The sequence below is a fragment of the Mastigoproctus giganteus genome, chromosome 7 (assembly GCF_048544385.1).
Source record: "Mastigoproctus giganteus isolate SK-2022 chromosome 7, ASM4854438v1, whole genome shotgun sequence".
In the NCBI taxonomy this organism is placed as follows: Eukaryota; Metazoa; Arthropoda; class Arachnida; order Uropygi; family Thelyphonidae; genus Mastigoproctus; species Mastigoproctus giganteus.
This window is the reverse complement of record NC_143581.1, coordinates 54859897-54874063: the sequence shown is the minus strand read 5'-3', so window position 1 is coordinate 54874063 and position 14167 is coordinate 54859897. Positions and strand designations below refer to the sequence as shown.

Genomic DNA, 14167 nt, shown 5'->3' with positions numbered 1-14167 from the left:
GAGCATTTCCAAAACTGTGCCAGAAAGGGAGCTGGATTCAAGTTATTTTTTTTTAACCACCTGTTTAAATATTCTCTGATACTCACCATTGCTATGAGAAATTATTAAAATGCCAACAATGACTTCTTCTTCTTCTTCTTCTTTACTGCTGCCGAATGGCGTTTGCGACTTCGTTTTGATATTGTTCTCTGTCTAGCGCTGCGTGTAGAATTTGTGCTGTTGTCATGTGAAGCCAGGTGTTGATGTTATCTAGCCATGCCATTTTCGGTCTGCCTGGGCGTTTCTTGCCTTCGATCTTTCCCTCCAGGATGAGTGGTAGTAGGTGATATTTTTGTTGGTTCCTAGCGATGTGACCTAGGTATTTGCATTTCCTGCTGATGATGGTTTTGAGCAGGTCCCGTTCCGTGTGCATGTCCTGCAGGACCTGTGCGTTGGTTATCTTGGCTGTCCACGGAATTTTCAGCATTCTTCGGTAGAGCCACATTTCGAAGGTCTGGAGCTTTATTGTAGTGGCTGATGTTAGAGTCCAGGTTTCTACACCGTAGAGCAGTATTGGCCAGATGTAGCATTTCAATGTACGTAATCTATCATTGAAGTTTTCAAGGGAAGGATAATCCAAGTAGTTTCCCGTTGCTTTCTTGGATCACAATTTAGTTGAAAAGGTCGTGTGTGGACCTTTTGAAACGGGTTTCGTCTGACGTCTCCACTGAAACCTTTCCGCCATGGGAGGCCCTTCTGGGAGCATATATCTTTCGGTGCTTTAGTAGTTTAACCAATTAAACTACTAAACCTGCCGCAGCCATATAAATGGAGTAGCTCTTATTCAGTGATGAAGCTGCCTCGTGATGTCATAATTTTACGCAATTTATGCCGAATTTCTAGTCACCACTGACCAAGCAGGTGGCACTGCTGTAGTTTTATCTCCTGGAAACATCTAATGGCTGACTCGGTAAAATTACTGTGACCTTGAAAATACCAATAATGTATAACTCAGCAAAACGTGAGTATTTTTAAATACAATTTGGTATCCTGAAAACTTCTACATCAAAGCTATCATGTAGCACAACTATTCTACTAAGAATTCCCAGTGACTGATTATAGTTCCTTAAAAATTTAATGACCTTGAAATTTCCTATGTCCGAACATAATAATGATAACCATTTTAAAAAGTTCAGTCCAAAAAATAAAACCACGTTTAGGTCCCAAATCTTAACCTATCACTCACCCACACTTATTTTATCTAAAATATAACTTCTTTTTGAGCAACACTCCCGAAAACCTTCTTTATTTATTAATTTTTAAGAGCGCACTAATTTAGCTAGCATACAGCTGGTGCCACCAGCGCCGCCTTTTTTTTTTTTTTTTATAACAATGACTTAGGATAATTTATTTCATCTTTTAGTCAAACCTACTGAGAGTCACTGTACACCAGTTCTTTCTTTCAAAATACCATCTGGTAGGTTCTCACATTGAAACTGATAGAATTTATCTGCAAAATATCTACTTGAAGGGTGGTTTTTTTTTTTGCAAAATGTATTCAATTCAGTGTCATACTTGTTCTTGGATAATGTGCTGATTCTCCAAATATGATTATATTTAAGTTAAAGTTACATAATATTTAACTTAACACTTCTGATAACCCAGTTGAGTAACTTACTATTCTGTCTGGAGACAGCAGACTTTCGACTGCTTTAAGGAAACATTCTTTGGTCTTAGGAATTCACAATAGAATATTTAAATGTTTGAAGTTGTAACACTTCATTTGGCATATCAGCATACAAATTCCATCAATGGTAAAATATGTAAACTTGCACTAATGTTCCCCCCATTAGTGGTTAACTTGTATAAAACGCCTTACACTAGTTTTATGGCATCAACCTGTTTTGACATTCGACACATACATCTTTGCACTTATCTCTCATTTGTCTTTTGTAACTGTGATTGATAAGGAAGGCTGCCCTTACTAATTTATTGACGAGATAGCAGTGTTAGGCTCATATTTCTAGACACTGCCGACAACACAGGTTAGGAGTTGAAAATGCATAATTTTTTTAAAATAAATTTATTTATATTAGTTTATTATTATAAGTTTATTAAAAACCAATAACCTTTTATTAAATATATTAACCTTCGTTGCTTTCTAAATTGAGAGAGGGTATCATCCCTGTGCCGTGTCACATGTGTTGCACGTGGGAGCAAAAATCTGAAGGATGAAGTTTGCTGCTTCCTTTTTTATGACTTCATGAGCAAACTAATAAATAATATATTTGAATATAAAAATAAATCAAATTTATAATGGCAGTACCATTTTAACTGAATTCAAAAACTTGTTTTACCAGCATTGGCTAATGAAAATTTTCTAATAATTCTGTGCAGATGAAGGTCTGCACAGAATTATTAGAAAATTGCATGTCACAGAATTATTAGAAAATTGCATATTAAAAGAAATTGCATGTCAATTTCTGTAGATATTATTGCTAAAATTTGATAACCTTTTCTGAGATGTAGGTCAAAAAATATTTTTTATTCATTTTATTTTTAAAAAGAGTATTCTGTGTTGGCAGTAGGATCAAAGGAGGAGTTAAAATAATTTGCAACTAAATCATAATACACATATTTTGGAAAAGTACAAGAACTTCATAGTTTGAAGCTGCATTTATTGATATTGATGGACTTTGAGATAGTTTTAATAAAGCTTTGATGGACATCTCAATAAAGAAGAAACCAGCCTTCCCACCCTTGACTATCCAGTTGTAATCAACCTGGAATTTGTTTATTCTAGTGAATGTTCACACGTTTGACCTTGCTATAACTTATAGCGAATTTTTAAACATGCCAATAACAATTATTGGCACCGCATCAATAAATCAAACCCAAATTCATTTTCACCAAAAAATCAACATTAACCCAGGGACAGCCACAACAGTATATGCAAAATGTCAAAAAGAGGAAAACTTAAACTGCCAATTAAAATGATGTAAGTGTGACATAGTTGGGTAAGATTGTAACATGATTTCTATTCATGTGGTATATGTCAGGGGTGGCCAACAAGTCAATCGCACATTTAATTTCGGTCCATCACGATGAATTTTAAATATGCAGTCATCCCTTGATTTGTGCAATGAAATTTTTGAAATGGTAGATCGCGGCGCATTTTGAATGAAAAAAGTAGATCGCATCACATTAAGTTGGCCACTCCTGGTATATGCTATATATAATAATAATAATAGACAACTATTAAACTCATGGAATATAAGCTCAATTTCTACATTAAATTGGTAGGTGACATTCAGGATTCTTACCAAACCTCTTCATCAAACCATACATGCTATGGGGGGGGGATAGAAAAATATCTAATAACTATGTAAAATAAATTGTTAGAAGTAAATACGACTAAAAATTTTAAATTATGTTATAAGACAGTATGATGAGAATTCAGGAACTTAAACTATAACCAAGATAAGACAGTAACCATGAAAACTGTATATGCCTATGGCTCTATTGATACGACCCTCTTAATTCCTATACTTCAATTCATTTACAAACTGCACTAGGCGGGTAATAATTCAGTTATTACTGCCTAGTGCAGGGACTTTATAAAGAATAACACGATAAGATTATGGTGCAAGACTATCCAGTGAATAAGGAACACCCTGAGGGCAAAGGTGTAAGACAACTGTGCTAGTTCTAGGCTATAGCCCTGAACTGGGAGCATGATTTTAAATCAGAAATCTTATATGGAGAGCATTACATCCTATTAGTCCTGACAACATCCGGTTGTTTTCATTCCTCTTCTCGTGGTAACGTCTGGTGGGTGGTAGTCTCATGATTGGGGTTATGACGAGTTAATGCCAGTAACTGTTTCTTCACTTCATTTTATATTTTCCTTTTGAAAAAAAGAGATTTTAAGAAATGATTTTTCTATAATTATATATAATTTACTAGATGTGTTAAATTTTAATATTCCTTTAGTATAGTTTTGATTTCAATCAGCAGCCCTGATATTTTGTTGGAATATGAAAAGTAATGTCCGTAAAGAAATCAGGCCTGAATTTTAGGCATTCTGGGTATGCTTATTCTCAGTTCATGTAATAATAAGCTTGAGCATTTTTTAAGAATGCCACTTGTTTTTAATAAAAAAAAAATGAATGTCATGAGTCAGAAATATTTCTTTTAGTGGGATGTAGATGTCTAGTATTAATTTATTTTTGGTTTTCAATATCTTATCTTACATGTTATTGTTTCTGTTTGAAGTGTGGTTGGATTATAATTTTTTTTCTGGTGGATTACATACTTTGGATTACAAGTTTTTGGTTGACTGTTTTTACTGTTAGTGGACTTTACATTCTGTACAGCTGATTGTGTAAGTGAAATTCTTATTTTAATTTGTCTTTCCATTGTTTTTTTAGTGCTAGTTTTCAGCTAGCACAGCTTTGCATTCTACATACAGTAGTCATTTACAAGCCACAAGAGTTCTGAATGCATTCAGCACTTGAATTCTGTATGTAGCCATCGTTATTTTTCATAATACAAAAAAAAAAAAAAAAAAAAGTAAACATTTATAATTAGATCAGCATACCAATATTATCGATTTCATTTGCAGATTTATTGTCCACTTTTATTTGTGATCTGATTAACATATGTACTTGGTTGCAGAAATTCAGTCAACTGTAGAATCAAATCTGGATCTCAAATGCTTTAATTTAAAAAAAGAAAATTAATATTAGCTTTTTTTAAAATTTTAAAAATATATTTTTGCCATATATGCTTAAAAGATATTCCACAAGATAAGAAACAGGGCAGTTTTGGATCTACCCACCCCACCTCTCACCTCTTCATACCTTCTCATCTCTCTCCTAAGCACACACACTGTTCACTAAAATGAAATTCTTTATCATGTATCTCTGAGTAGCACAATGTCTCAGTAAACCCAATTATATCAGCATTAGTTGATTTGATAAACAGCTCAAATTTATTTAACGTGTTTATGGTATTTCTAGCATTACTGTATAGACAACTTACAGTAGTAATGATGATGATAATAAGCTGTACTTAATCATAAGCATTCCATTTAGTATTTATGTATAAAATCAGGATTAGGAAAACTGCAAAGCAAAAGTCCAAGTAACTGTAGCATTACAGTACCAATATAATGTCTAAATATTATTCTGTCTATTGGAAATTTAATACCTTACAGTTATCTGTGAATATTTTATTGTTTTTAAATAAACATACTGTCAGTTATAATTGGGGGTTGCTTATGTTTTATCAAAAAAAAAAAAAAAAAAAACAAAAAAAAAGTAATGCACATCAGTTTACAAAATAAAAGAATTTTTGATTATCTGTGCCTTTCAATTATCTGTACTTCATTCTGATTATCCATTAGCAAGGATAATCAGAGTTTACTGTATTTTCTAAAATGTAGATAATTTGTATTCCGTTTCATTTGGTGATGAATAATTACAGATGAAACCTTTTATGAGTTTTATTATTTTTTTAATCTTTTACTTGATCTCTTTTATTCACAGCCAATTTTTGTGATTGGATTAGCATAACTAAAAACATTTGTGAGGATTCTCTAATGTCATTTTTAACTTCAACAGATTCTGTATTGCAAATGCCATTGCAGTTTATGCATATTCAAGTACATTTCAAAAAGTTGATGATGAAGAATTTGGAGGAATATGGGAACTTATTAAGGAGGGATTTATGACATCTTTTGCAGGATTTCTGGTGAGTTATACCTCAATACCATTTTTAATACAGATTATAAAGAATGTCTACACTGTGTAGCAATTTGTGTTAATATAATTTATAATACATTTTTCATTAAATATTAATTGTTTTTTCCTGCTTCTGAAATGGAATTTCAGAAGCAGGTCAAGTTTACTAAACAGTAAGAACTTGCAGCACACTTGGACTCTTTAGAATTCATTGCATTTATTTCTTCTCAGAATTAAATTTAAAAACAGGATAATGAAGGAAAATCCTTTTATTTAACCCTGGCAAAACACACAGCAAGCCTTAAAAGTAATAAATGTTTATGATTGCCATTTATCCAGACACCTCTTTTTCACCTGTTTAGTGATATCTTGCCCACATTTTAAACATTTCTGAAGTTTTTATTATTAGGGCCTGTGGTACTTATATTAGTAGATTGAACCCAAATTCTGCCACAGAACGTGGCAGCAAAAAAGCATCAGTAATCATTAGCTATGAACAACAATACGTTTTTTTGCTTACAATAATCAAACTGTAGTACCAGCCATAAAAGCAAGCCACAAGCTTTTGCTATACCAGCCAAAAAAAAAAAAAAAAAACACAGTAGATACACAGATTGTGCTTCCTCCTCACATAGGTAACTATCCTACTGACTTTTAAATGTCTTCAAATTGTCAGCCTCAACTACTTGTGGGGACAACTTGTTCCGGTAATCAAGTTGCTGGGTAAAAGATAAACTTTCTTCAGTCTAGTCTAAACCCTTTTGTCCTGTAATTTCAATTTATGGCCCCTGGTTCTGGAATTCTTTATAACAGTGAAAATTTTGCCTTTGTTTGTTTTGCTAACTCCTCCCAGACTCTTATAAACTTCAATCGTGCTGTTAGTTGAGACACACACAAAATCTAAGGCAGTGCATCCAGTTGACACGGGTGGCTAGTGTAGTGTTGAGTCAGTTTGTTGTGACAAAAGCACTGGGAAAACAAAAATGAGAGTAGGAGTGTGTTATAGGCAAAATGACTCTGATGAGTACAACGAATAGCTGTACGCAGAAATAGTGGACCAGTAAATCAGAATGTCTTATAATGGGGGATTTTAAATTTCCATGTATTTACTAGAACTTGTGGGTTGGTCACTCATACACTAGCAAGACTTTTGTGGATTTATTGGATGACTGTTTTTTACAGCAGCATGTTTGAGAGGCAATCAGAGGGAGTAATACTCTTGATCTGATTATCAGCAGTGATTCTTCATGCACTGACAATCTGCAAATAAAAGAACCACTAGGTGGCAGTAATCACAGTGTATTGATTTTGGATTTACTTAAAGATGTAACTACCATCAGAGGTAAAGGGAACAGTTTTTGTTTTTATGTTTTCATAAAGTTGACTACAGTGGTATCAGACAGTTTTTAAATTCTATACAGTTGGTGATGATGTTAACTTCAACAATTTCACTTCAATTGATGACTAGCTGATGATGTTACCAACAGAAAATTCTAAATGGGAAGCATTTAGGAAATTAATCATGAAAGCTACCAGGCTTTTCGTGCCAACTAAGAAATACTGTTCAAAGTTTAGGCCTAAATGGATGTCAGATGAACTAATGAGACTCATGGCAGAGAAGAAAAATGCATGGGATGCACATAAATTGTCAGGCGACACAGAAGCCTGTGGTAGATATAAACTAGTCTGTAATCAAGTCACAAAAGGAGGTTAGGTAAGCAAAGGCAGATTACAAGAAATCTTTGGTAAAGGATCCAAAAAAAAACAGCAAAGCTTTCTTTATTTAAACTCTAGAAGGAAGGGGATGAATCAGATTGGTCCACACGATATCAATAGTTTGACTGTTGATGATCCTGCTGAGGTAGCTGACAAACTGAATAAGTATTCTGCATCTACATTCATGCATGAGGAATTCTCTAGGGAACTGAAGGCCAGAAGTTTATCAAACTCTAACAGGGAGTTAAATGATTTTGTAATAACTGAGAGCATTGTAGAGGAGAAATTGTTGAAGTTAAACATAAGAAAGGCACCCAAGGTGGATGAGATCTACCCATTTATATTAGGGGCAGCAGCAAAGGAAGTAAACAAACCCTTGGCCATAATTATGAGATTCTTGGATTCAGGAGAGGTCCTTGCAGACTGGAGATGTGAAAAAATGTATCCCCAATTAACAAAGGGGGATCAAAGGGTGACAAGAGTAATTACAGACCTGTTAGTTTAACTTCTGTTGCAAGGAAAATAATAGTCACTGGTTAAAGAAGTAATGCAAAAATATCTAGACAAGACTGCAGTTATAGTTCAGACACAGCATGGGTTTTTTTAGGGTAAATCTTGTCTGATCAGTTTGATTTGATACTACAGTGTGATCACAAAGGAACTGGAGGCAAAAAATAACATTGATATCATATACGTGGATTTCCGGAAAGCCTTTGATACTGTTGCACATAAGACTGCTGTACAGATTGGAGCAGTGTGGCATTAAGGGCAAGTTGCTGCTATGGTTAAAAGGTTTTGATTAGGAGAAGATGGAGAGTGGTGATCAATGGATATTGCTCTTCATGGACTAATGTTATTAATGGAGTCCCTCAGGGTTCAGTGTTGGGTTCATTTTTATTTTCGATATTTATCAATGATATTGATGAAGGCATATCAGGCTTAATGTCCAAGTTTGCAGATGATACAAAGGTTGCAGGGTGGTTAATGACAGTATGCTACTGCAGTAGGATCTATAAAAGTTAGGCACATGGGCTGAGAAGTTTAACGTTGATAAATGCAAAGTACTGCATATGGGTAGCAGTAACCACAGAGTAGCGTACCAACTGTGTGGTACTGCACTCAGGAAGTGGAGAATGAAAAAGACCTATTTTCATTGTGCAGTCAGATATGAAGTTTTCAGAGCAGTGCAAACAGGCTGTCAAGACAGCTAATGGGGTTTTGTCGATGATATACAGAAATTTTGATAGTAGGAATAAGGAGGCGATTATCCTATTATATAAGGCAATGGTATTTTGAGTACTGCATACAGGTCTAGAGGCTTCATTTTAGGGGCGCCTCCATAGCCAGGTGGGAAGGAGCAGCAGTGCGTAGCACACGCTTCTTGATTAGACCAGGGTTCGAGCCCGTCACCACCAAATACGGAGGATACAGAAAGGTCAGGGAATGACCACCACATATCCCAGAGCAATATAGCCTTAGTTGCTAATGCTCCTAAAAACCAAACAACAAACAAGCTTCATTTTAGGACAGATGTGGAGCTGCTAGAACGAGTACAAGGAAGGGCAAGAAGATTGGCAAGGGCAACAAAGGGATCTGCTTACCAAGAATGGTTTAAGTTCTACAAATTGCAGCACCTGGAGATTAGGCACATATGAGGTGTCATTGTGGAAGTTGATAGCTTAAATAAATGCAAGGAAGAACTGGAGGGAATGAATGGGTGAAATGGGAAGGGTTTTTTTTTTTTTATCTGATGCTATATAAGCTTGCTTTCTTGCATCATATGCCACAACTAATGCTAATCAGGTCCCCTCTAATTGTGTATAGTTGCCAGATTGTATAATCCATATACCCAAATTCTTTCATCAGTAACCTCTCATGAGGGACAATCAAATGCCTTGCTAAAATCCTAATAAACTGTCGAAATTGTTCCCTGCATCTAGCTCATGAGTAACCAGGGGCATATTCAGGGGTGGGCAGAGTGGGAATATATCTGAACCCCCCAACCAAAAATTTGAAATTAAAGGAAAAGAATGCAGAAGGCACTCTAAAAAACTCGAAAGCCTGGTTGGCCTGCCCCACTCCCCTTACGATGATACCTGGACCTGGTCGCCATTCCCCCCTTATGATGATATCTGGATACGCCACTGTGAGTAACTGTGTCAAAATTGCTTACCAAATTAGGTAAAAATGATTTTCTGTTAAGAGCCATGTTGTATGTTCTTCAGAATGTCATCTAAAAGTACTTGAATTGCACTCTTAATCATTGCCTCTAAGACTTTCCCTGCCACTGAAGTCCAACTGATCTGTAGATACTGACTTCACTCTTAGAACTGCCTTTATGTATTGGCAATACGTTGGCACTTCTCCAATGCACCCATAATTAACCTCAATGGTTAAATGCATTCTCTCTTACTGCCTCCCTCAAAATTACTGGATATATATTATCAACTCCAGGAGCCTTACTTGCATTTAGGCTCAAATTTTTCTAATGAATGATTAGAAATTTCAATATCACTAGTTTCATGCTTTCCAGCTTTTCTGCACTCTGAATGGTGTTTCATTGGTAAAGATCGATGTGAAGTATTTATTCAGTTCATCAGCTGGTTTATCTAAGACTTTCCCACACCCCAGTACACAAGGGTCCAATCTGATATTTTTTTTCTTCTTTGTATTCACATACATGAAAAATTTCTCCATTCTGTGCTTTCTCATACTCAGCCATGGCCACCTAGCTTTTTTGTGATACTGTTACAGATCAGCTTATAGCTTTTGTAGGCTTCAGTAATTTTCCCCACTTTGTAACTTTCCCTTGCCATCTTTTTCTGCTTTAATATACTGGTCAGCTCTGTATTCATTCATCTCTGCATTTTCCTCATGCTATATTTTTTTTAATGGTATATATGCACACATAGCTTTTGTGATTATTGCTCTAAAGATATTCTGTAATTCTAATATATTTGCCTTCCCTCCCTGTGCAATCCATCCACTTCATAGACATATGTGTATCTTGGACCATCAGTCCCCTTTTCTAAAATTAAAACCAGTGCATTTACCTTTAACTACTGGGCACCTCTGTAGTCAGGTGGGAAGGAGTAGCAGTGCGTAGCACACGCTTCTTGATTAGACCGGGGTTCAAGCCCGTCACCACCAAATACGGAGGATGCGGAAAGGTCAGGGAATGACCACCGCATATCCCCGGAGCAATATGGCCTTAGTTGCTAATGCTCTTAAAAACCAAACAACAACCTTTAACTACTGCAAAATCTTTATCTTCCAAGTAATGACTTTGTGAACACTATGGTTCCTGTACTGTAAGCCCTGCGATGTCATCTGATTCGTAAATAATGATCAGGGCTAGAATATTCTTACCCCTAGTATTTTTCTTAACATGCTGGTAAAAATAATAATAATAATTAGTTTATTTAAACATTTTGTTTCCCATGGTGAGTTTCCCTCCCACTTATTCCAGTCAGTTAGGGACAAATTAAAGTCACCCATAGAATTCACAGTTCTGTCTGTTTGTAGAGACTCTTGTTATACTCTTCAATCTTCTGGTATATAGATTACTTCCACTCTTGTTATAACCTTGGCTTCCAAAGAAAACTCACACCACAGATTCTATACCGGCAGGTGTAACTTCTGACTCAGCAAAAGCTCTTTTCGTTCTCAAGCTGCTTTTAATAAGAAGGCATGACCCCACTTATCATTCCTAAATACATTGTACATGCCACGGTGAAACTTATCATCCCCAACTATCGGTTTACATCAATTTTACATTACTCCTATTATGTCAGTATTAGTTGTACTCACCAAAAGTTCAATTCACCTATTTCGTTGATAACACTTTTGACATTACTGCAGACACAGTTAAGACTAGGCTTTCTTCTATAGGTTAACACCCTTTGAGTTATTTAGGCTTGTTTTTCAAGCTTTATCTTCCTGCTCATTTAAAACCTTGCCACCCTCAAGAACATTTTGCAAGCATTACTTTGACCCATTCCATTAGATAAATGTGTCTATATTACTGTTCTCTCTTCCTCCCCAATTTCTCCCCAAACCCTTAAGTCAGTTTCCCAAAGTATGTCTTCTGGGCACTTGGTTGGGGGGCTTGTTTTTGTGAAGCACTTTTTTAATGAAATATGAACAAACAGTCCCACTAATCCAGGTATGAAGCGTTTTTTATTTATTTATATTATTCATGTTTTATTTCTTTGAGATTAAATGTATTAAGTATAATATTAATTTATAAAAGTGTAACTTCATAGCTAAATTATGTCACATCTTTATTTGCACTTGTTCTGGAACTTGGGGGGAGAGCATTGAATTCATGAAAAATTTTAAGGAGCTCAAGGTATTAAAATTTGGGAACCTCCGGCTTAAGGTATCATGGCACAATATTGGCAAAATCCCTTGCACTACCATTGTTCAGATATATCCCATCTGTACAAAATAAATTCCTCATATGCAAGTGTGGGCCATTTTGAAAAAATTCTCCCCACCAATAACTAAAGCCCCCACAAATGGCCTTCAAATTTTTGACATTCTATGCTGGTTGTGTTTAAACCAATAGTGAGTCCCTTGCCCTGTGTTCCCCGACATTCTCTTGATTTTGTAACTTTGCAGTAAGACAGCTGACTGCTGCTTTGATAGATATTATGGCTAGTGTTTGGTAGCTGTTTTAGGCCACTTATTTATATTACGTTGTGACTGCCACTTGGTAGTCATAAATTGTTGCTGTGTCATTGCCAGATGGGAATTGATTAATTAAATGAGAGCAAAGATAGTAGTGACCAATTTCCTCATGTTGAGGATGGTAACTCGTGGTGGGGGCATAAGTGCCTGTTTCCACTTCAAGGCTAATGGTCACTCTCAGATGTTGTTCATTTAAGTTGTCCCAGAGACCGTGTTGAATATAATAACCAACTAGATTTAGCTTGTGTTATTAAATACAGATGAGAATTAGATGTCTATGGGTGGGAGGGGAGCCTAGGGTGCATATAAGATGCCAGTTCACTTAAATGACAAATATCCTATCTCCTTCTAAAAATAGATTCCTTCTAACTGCAAGTGCAGGCCATGTTAATAAAAAAAATCCCCCCCACAAAAAAAGCCATACAGAATCTCTCACATCTTGAGTTAATCCACAAGGCTTTCAGCATATGAGTCTGCTATTGTGTCTGGGCAGAATGGCAGACATGTACATGTTCTGATTTAACTTGTGGCATTTTTTCAGCATAGTCCTATATTTATCTAACAAATTGTCAGGTTTCATATCATTAGTCCCCACATGAATAATACTCTTTATCTTCCCATAAAATCTTCAAGAACATCAACACTGCCTACTTCAGAGGTAAATATGGTAACCATTAATAAAATCACTTTATATTCATGAAATAACACTTCATATTGTTCATCTAATATGGTGAAAACTTTATGGCAATAATTTAATATTGAATATCATAGGTTAAATACTAATGTTATCCAAATCAGTTTCAGTGGTGTATGAAACAAATTCCCTGTGATTATGAGTGTACTTTAGCATGCTGAAATATACTCATAGTAAACATTAACCTAAAAATAATCTTTGTATGCACAGTACAAATTGGATAAGTTTTCTGAACTTTCATCTTCAGCTAATACAAAAAAATTGTGTGCATGCCAAGCACACATAGCAGAAGTTAAGTGAAACTTCTTTAGAGTCTTTTGAAACATTTATTATTTCAATTTCATAGTGGTTTAATACTTTACAATTGTTTTACAGGTTTATTAAAGTTTTTACAGATTTAATATGGTAACATTGATACAGTTGACTTATGATAGCTAAAATATGATGCATAAATTTCAGGTTTCAGTTTTTTAGTGTTCTTGAAATACTCCATCGATGGTTGTTCCAGATCTAGTTGTTGAAATCGTCAGATTGTTGTTAATAGTTAGACCGAACTTTTGAAAATTTCCATCAATTTTTATGAAATACAGTAGAGAATGACGAAAGAAATGTTTTCGTTTTTAAATTCGGACTGCTAGAAGCTGAGATACAGCAATTTAAAACATAACCGCGACATCTGTGCAAGTTACACCATGGGCATGCTGTAGGGGTACTGACTCCATCATGCATCACTGCTACATATGGTGCTGCATCACTTGTGCCTGGTACAGAGTGGTACAGTGGTGGGGGCAATGAATCATTTTGTGGCAGTTTTTGTCAATCCATAGATGCAAGTTACTCCTCTGTGTGAAAACTGGCTGGGACATGCCTAAAGAAGTTTAACTTCAAAAATTAAGTAAAATAAGTATATAGGGAGAAGTCCCTGTTTTAGTAGATCAAATGGTTATCCATGCTCGTATCAAGTGCATGATGGGCAAATTTATCCTGGGAAATTTGATTAGTGACAACTAGCAAATGCAGAACAATTCTTTTTTTGAAATTTTTGCATTTAAAACGTGCTTAGATTTTTCTTTACAATACCAAATAATGAATGCTTCAAATCATTCCAGATATTGCCCCTTCATAACCCTCTCAATAATAACAGCATTTTGTACTGTCCACTTAATTCTGTCTGTTGATATGAAGGGGGAAAACAACTTGTGATGGTATGCCATTTTTAATAAGGAGGTTGTGAGTCTAATGTACATAGAAGGATAGTTTGCATAAAAATATCAAAAAATTTATTTAACCAAATTCAGAGGCAAGGAATAAATGCATATTACTTCTTTAGCCCATTTTGTCA

The 14167-nt window shown here is 35.3% G+C and overlaps 1 protein-coding gene across 1 annotated transcript in view; it reads left to right on the top strand.

Moving 5' to 3' along the window:
- LOC150082913 (GEL complex subunit OPTI) overlaps nt 1–14167 on the top strand; it is a 39095-nt gene that overhangs the window by 18485 nt on the left and 6443 nt on the right. Inside the window, exon 3 of the mRNA XM_090376908.1 lies at nt 5604–5733. Coding sequence (XP_090233034.1) covers nt 5604–5733 — 130 coding nt within the window. The remainder of the gene's footprint in view (nt 1–5603; nt 5734–14167) is intronic.